Consider the following 7,159-nt stretch of genomic DNA (forward strand, 5'->3'; position numbering starts at 1 on the left):
AAATATAATTTAATTAAAATGTATAATTTTTTAACAATTAAAACAAAATAGTTTATCGAGTTTAATTTTGATATATTTTTAATGAAAAATTTAATTAATTATAAATTAATTTAAATATGATCTTTAAAATAATTATTGTAGAAGTTAATTATCTTCAGTTATATAAAAGTTTAAGATTAAATGATAATACAAAAAACTCTACTTAATTCCAGTTCAAATTTGGTTTACATTCTTAAACGTTAGTAATGTATTTATTTATGATTAAATCTGTTGAATTTTTTGTAATTATTTTTTATTATTAATAGCCGTCAACTGGTCCCATGCTCATTTATTCCCATGTAGCCATGTTTTTGTCGCAGTTGAGAAGCACAAGAAGCACCATTTCACCTTAGGAATTTTGCTCATTCTCTCTCCATGTGTTGATGTCACTGTCTTTATTGCTGTTAAAACTCTTCTATATACTACTTTGTTCTCACACTTCGGACACACTTGTGGAGAGAGCAAGAGACAGAGAGAAAGAGAGAACAAACAAGGAGCTTCTGTTTCTAGCTTCTAGCAACCTTCTTAGTTCAACAACACAAAGTCAGAAAAATCTATAAGCCTTTGTACTTAGCTCAGGTGGGGTTCTTCTTTTTTCTGCTCCTTGTCTTAATGTGATTGCTGGAAATACTAATGGCAATAATTAAAGTGAAAAAAGAAGTTTCATCATTTTCTATGTCTTACATTTGTCAAAGTGTTTGTTTATTTTTGGTTTTGGGAATTGTTTTTCTTTGAGTTTGTGTTTGCTTATGAAACTTGTGGACTTAGTGCACAGCTTTCTGCAAGCAGGCTGTCTCAAAATTTGCCCAATTTGTTGGGTTTAATGTTTTGTTCAGATTCTTGTATTTCATTGTTTTTGTTTCTCTGAACTGGTAAATGTGCATGTACCTTCAAACTTTAACTGAGAGTTGAATTTCCCTTTTTGGTACCTTGAAATTTGAATTTTGGGTGACTTATTTATTCATAGTTCAGAATGGCAAAAACTATTCATGGTTCCACTTCATTGGTTTGCTTGTTCACTCTTCTTCTAGTAAAGTTCCACACATGACCCACTCAAAGTTTTTCTCTTTCAGTTTCTATTCCTTTTCTATTTTCAATTTAAAAATTGTTTATGCTTATTTGATTATTCAGTTTGCTGGTAAACAGATTATTTTATTCTTCTTTTAAGGCTGTGATCAAGGACTCAAAATCTGGCACTCAAAAGGGTCTTTGGTTTTGTTTTTCTATTATATTCAAAATCTAAAGTTATTTTCTTTTTTGTGCCAACAGACAACTGATTTGGTTAGCCATGAACAACAGTGTTCCTGATTGGAATTTTGGGAGTGATTCCTGTGTCACCACCACCAATCAAAAGAAGCCCATGATAGGGTGTGTGCAATTTATTTCTCTCAAAGCAGAATACTGTTCTTATTCCCAATTAACTCTGCTTAAATTGTAACAATCCATTTGGTCAATTATTCTACAGGGTGGACCAAGAGCTTGTAGAGCTTCAGTGGCAAAATGGCCAGGTAGTGATGCACAGCCAAACACACAGAAAACCGTTTGTGAATTCCATCACGCCGAGACCGCTTCGGAGGAATTTTCAATCAACATTAAGGACTAGTGAGCCATTTGGGAACTCAAGTAACTTGATTCAAGATGATGAGACAGTCTCATGGATCCAATACCCTCTTGAGGATCCATTGGAACAAGAGTTCTGTTCAAACCTTTTATCTGAACTGGCACCTTGTGAAGTTGAGTCCTATAAGCAAATCAAGCCATTTGAAGAGGGGAAGTTTACCAAATTGGATGCCTCTAGTACCCCCCATGTGACTGAAACTTCGCAATCACCTACCATGAAATCTTCCTCTTTTCAGGAATTCTCAGGAATTCCTATACCTGCTCCAAGATTCCATGTTTCTGATTCACCTCAGAAAAACAATAATGACTTGGGTGGATCATGTAAGGTCCAAAACTTCTCTCACTTTTCAGCACCTCTTAATGTTTCTTCAGCATCGGCTAACGCGCATTTTAGGGACAAAATTACTGGTAACATGTCAAAAAATGAGATTAGAGAGTGCTCATTGATGACAGTTGGATCAAGTTACTGTGGTAGCAATCACATCCCCCAAGATCCAGATGCAAGCAGGGCATCAAGCAATGGTGTCTGGACTACTACTTTATCCGCCGAGCCTGAAGCTGTTAGAGACCATGTGCCGAGAACAAGTCCTCAGAATGAAAAAGGGAAATCGGAGATGCTTGAACCAACTACAACTTCATCATCCGGTGGCTCAGGTAGTAGTCTTGGAAAAAATTGTTCGCTATCTACGAGAAACCAGGGCCAAAAAAGAAAAGGAATAGATGTGGAAGAATCTGAGGAGCAAAGTGAGGTGAAGCCTCCCTCTCTCTAGTTAGTTACCTTCATGATTAGATGCTGTTATTCTTTGGCGCTCTGAGCTATCACTTTATGTTTAATAGGACACAGAACTTAAATCAGCACTTGGAAACAAGTCATCTCAACGTGCAGGGTTGGCTCGAAGGAACCGCGCTGCTGAAGTGCATAATCTATCTGAAAGGGTGGGGTTTTTTGATGCATTTCTTGCGAAGTTAATGTCCATAAAATTTATTCTTACAAGTGGTAGTATTGCTTTATTGATGCAGAGAAGGAGAGACCGGATCAATGAGAAGATGAAGGCATTGCAACAACTCATACCTCACAGTAGCAAGGTTAGTTATCATAATGAGTGTGGACTATACTGTCATAAGTCACAATATGTTCTTTGGAGATGCATTCAGAGTCAGATAAAGCTGCAATTCTGATTCACTGACTGCTAGGTTTAAAAGTGATACAGTCAACAAGGAAGCTGTGAAATTTGCTTTTTTTAAAATAATTAAAAAAAGAATTAGTTGATTTTATAAGGAAAATGAAATCAGTACTGTTAAGATCCATATTTAGCATAAAACAATTGGACCAGATTTGAAAATACAATAATGAGAGAATTAGTCCAGTGAATAACACAGCATGCAAGTGCATGGAAATTGATTGTCTATTTTATGAGATTTAATCGTATATTGGTTTAAGAACTGAGTAAGGGGTGTTATTTGCAGACAGACAAAGCATCAATGTTGGAAGAGGCAATCGAATACTTGAAATCACTTCAGTTACAACTTCAGGTATATGTCCCACATAATATCTTGCATATGACTATTGTCTCACATTACAAACAACTGAAGTAAACAATTATGTTCTTGCTGCTAGCTAATGTGGATGGGATCTGGCATGGCACCAATTATGTTTCCAGGAATTCAGCACTATATGTCACAAATGGGTATGGGAATGGCTACACCGCCTTTCCCTCCTATTCACAATCCGATGCAATTACCGAGACTGCCGCTTGATCAGTCTGTATCTGCGTCTCAGACACCAAACCAGACATTAATGAGCCAAAATCCTATTTTGGGTGCCTTTAATTACCACAATCAGATGCAAAATCCAGCTCTTTCAGAGCAATATGCGCGTTACATGGGCTATCATCTTATGCAAAATGCCTCTCAGGTAATTAGTTTCTTTCAAGAGGAACTTATTTGCATTTTTTCCCGTCCTAAAACCCCTTATGCCTTCTTGATAAGTTCTCCATAGTTCAACTATTGAAATTAATTTTCCTTGTTTTTTGCAGCCAATGAATGTATTCAGATATGGTCCCCAGGGGGTACGGCATAGTCAAACAATGATTACACCCAGCAACAGCAGTGGAAACATGAGTGGAGCAGCAAATATTGATGAGGCTGTGAGTGGCAAAATGGGTAAGCCACTTACATTCTTCACCTTGCTTTGGCTAACAACAAAATGAGGATACCACCTCAATTATATGGAGAAGTTGTACCTTTTACCTGTTGGTAAACAGATGGTGACAAACAGACACTAACTTGTCACCATGTAAACAGCTAAAAAACCTTTTTAAACAATCAATTGTTCTTTGGCTATGATAATAAATAACTTACTTGAATAATACTTGCTCTCTAAGCATTTTGCACTGGCATATTAAATGTTATTATGCTAATGATTTTTGCTGTTGCATAGCTCTTTATGAATGGATGCAAGAATTGGTCTCATTTTTCTCTGCTATATTCTTTTTTATATTCCAGATTATATCATCATTATAAGTTTCACATTGCATAACTTCTATTGAGTGTTTAATTTCAGTAATACCTAAACACAAATTATTCAACTCCATTTCATGGCATTCTACAGTTCTATATTTTATCATTCCTACCTTTTATAGAAAAACGATCTTGTAGTTAAAATCCACTCTTTTATCTTGAGAATTCTGATAATATAATTTTCATTAACAATTTTTACTTGTCATTGTTCACAGGTTAATTAGTTTCAAAGCATGCTTTTGAGTACCTATGGCGTAACTAACAAGATAATTGCAAGATGATAGAAGCCCTTGTAAGGCTTGTATGCTTTCACAATATGTCTGCCTGTTCATACAGTGGCTGATCTACAGTTATGTGAGGGTCTAGGGTCAGCACTTGTACTTCCTTATTTTTTTAAAAATTAATTAAATTTGTAAATAAAATTTTATACTTTTATATTTTATTTCATCTATATTTATATAATTGAACCCACTGATTTTATTTTTTATAATTTACATCCATCGATTTAAGGTTTTGGATCCGTCACTATGCTTATATATATATATATATATATATATATATATATATATATATATATATATATATATATGAATCTATTGTACAATATTGTCCAAACCCGAAGCATCAAGAATGGGGTAAAAAAAAAGTTGAGATCTAGAGGTGAATACCTCAAGAAAAATCGGTAGCCATGCTACGCTATAATAAATTAAATGTACAGAAATTAGTTTCTGGTAAAAGGGGCTGGCTACCTTAAAAGTAATACAGTTGTTCTTTTCTTATCATGCATAATTACTTTATTAATTGCTTGGACACTGATATATGAAAGGGTCCTCCTTTTATTTATGTTAGATGGAACATAACATAATATATTTGTGTGGATTTTCTTATGCTGATGTGCATAAGCACACTAAAGGCAGGTCTATAATTTGTAGTATGTGAGCCACTCATTGTTTGAGATGTAATAATTAGTTACTCTGAAAGGACTTAAATTAAGATGCATCCCTAGCCTATAGCATGATACCTTTTGATCGAGAAGATTTATTCAACTAGATTAGGTCATCTTTTTTTCCTTGTTTTTCTATAGCTTACATGATGTCCTAGCCTCCTAGGGTGCTTGCATGACCAAAGCATAAGATTTTACCAAAACCAATATGTTGGGTGAGCATGCATAAACTTGAAAAGGTTAGGTGATGCATGATTAATTACTCCTTTAGTCATTTCTTTCTCTCAACTAGAAGAAATCACTTCCTCATCGTTTTTCTGCTGTCGTCAGATAGTAATTATTCACAGGGTGAATGCTGAACTTTTACATTTTTTTTTTAAATTATCATGAAAAAGTGTCATGAAAATTGAATATGTACCTTCCACTTTGTGAGTGATGGTTTATCTATAGTCAAACTGCAAATAAATGTTGGAGTGGTCCCCTGCATCAAAATTAAAGGTAGTCTACTAACTGCTAAAATTTGTATACCACTAAGTATTTGTACCAAGTTGTTTATCTTGTCATGGGACCTCAAAAATAGACACTTGCTCAATCAATGAGTTATTGCCGCGACCGCGGTCCCCTCGATCGGAATAGCCATGAAAACTAACTAGGCACAACTCACTTTGAAACCTGTGGTCATGGTTTTGTTACATATCATAATCCATACTTTATGACTCCATTTGCACATGTCTCCTCCAATTTGCTATGTTCCTTCTTCATTAGCTTCTCCTTTTTCTACTTTCCAGGTTCTTCCACCTTTAACTAAAATAGCACTCAGCATCTAATCAAACATCCTTAATTGGAGGGTTTGGATGGTGGAATCAACCCTGAAAGCGCCAAGATATGTATATATACTTCAAATTTGTGTAGTATGGTGGCCATGCAATTTATATCAAATGAAGAGTTTTGTTGTTAAGATTGTAGTAGACAGGTCCTTCATTATGGCCAGTTTTGTTCTCAGCTCATTATGTCCCATCAGGTAGAGCAATTTGGGCTGTTTGTAGATCTGGGAAAGTAACATGATGAGCTATGTTTTTTGGCTGAAATAGGCAATCATTGTGTCTCAACTTAGCAAGAGAACAGTTATGAATTTAACCACTATACACTTAAAAAGTGTAAAAACTTTTATATTCTCAACCAATTGTTGATTTAATTTTTACAATAATTATAATATTTTCAGTATGATAGTTTGTAATTAGATTAAAGTGTAAATTTCAGTATATAAGCTACTTTCTCAACCGTTAATTTTGTTCAATGTCATAAACTATAAACTAAGTGATTCATATTTTGTGTCTCCTCCCTCTTCACTAGAAACAATTCAATTCATTCAATAGTTAATTACTTCACTAACAAACAACTAACATCAGCATAAGCAAACCAGTATACCTGTCTCTATTAAGACTCTCATACGAAATGCCCCACATAATTTTTTTCCCCTCTTAAAAATGTTACTTGTGAAGTTGTATACACTAAAACAATATATCATTAAAGTATTCCAATAGCATCCATATGCGCATAAATTAACAAGAGAAATTGTTAGCAACACATTGTATAATGCACCTTTTTTCGACACATTTTATTATTTGGGCCGGGGAAATTATGTGGAGCCCACTATAAAAATGTTGATCTCACGTCATCTAATAGTCTCATTTATTATCCAATGACGTCATATATGTTTTACTATTGACTATTGAGTGAAATAATGTAGAGTACATCAAATAACATGGATCTCACTGTATATTAATTTATGAATCTTTCAGGTTTTTTCATAAAGATACGAACTAATGACCGAAACAATTTTATTAAATTATCTTTATTATTTGTTAACTTAATGAATCTTTAAGGTCTTCTCATTAAGAGAAGAAAAAACTAAATAAATTAATGACCAAAACAATTTTATGAAATTGTCTTTATTATTTATTCTGTATCAGTTTTTTTTTCTTACTATGATGACAACAAAATTGGAATTTAGAACCTTGAACAACTATCCAGAGT

The 7,159-nt window shown here is 34.1% G+C and overlaps 1 protein-coding gene across 3 annotated transcripts; it reads left to right on the forward strand.

The window, feature by feature from the left end:
- The first annotated feature begins 353 nt into the window (after positions 1-353).
- On the forward strand, positions 354-6,301 carry LOC114397757 (transcription factor PIF4-like). 3 transcript variants are annotated; one of them, XR_003663386.1, is made up of 10 exons: positions 358-618; positions 1,309-1,407; positions 1,505-2,408; positions 2,497-2,595; positions 2,680-2,745; positions 3,127-3,192; positions 3,278-3,574; positions 3,696-3,822; positions 4,395-4,546; positions 5,911-6,301. XR_003663386.1 is itself a non-coding variant. In XM_028359945.1 (9 exons), exons 2-9 carry the CDS (start codon positions 1,328-1,330, stop codon positions 4,397-4,399), a joined length of 1,644 nt encoding a protein of 547 aa, XP_028215746.1. In that variant the 5' UTR covers positions 358-618; positions 1,309-1,327; the 3' UTR covers positions 4,400-4,641. The 3 variants fall into 3 exon arrangements, 1 of the variants encoding a protein (XP_028215746.1); XR_003663387.1 differs by lacking the exon at positions 5,911-6,301 and having other exon boundaries at positions 354-618; positions 3,321-3,574; positions 4,395-4,641; XM_028359945.1 differs by lacking the exon at positions 5,911-6,301 and having other exon boundaries at positions 4,395-4,641.
- Positions 6,302-7,159: the final 858 nt, after the last annotated feature.

The sequence above is a fragment of the Glycine soja genome, chromosome 18 (genome assembly GCF_004193775.1).
Source record: "Glycine soja cultivar W05 chromosome 18, ASM419377v2, whole genome shotgun sequence".
NCBI lineage: Eukaryota > Viridiplantae > Streptophyta > Magnoliopsida > Fabales > Fabaceae > Glycine > Glycine soja.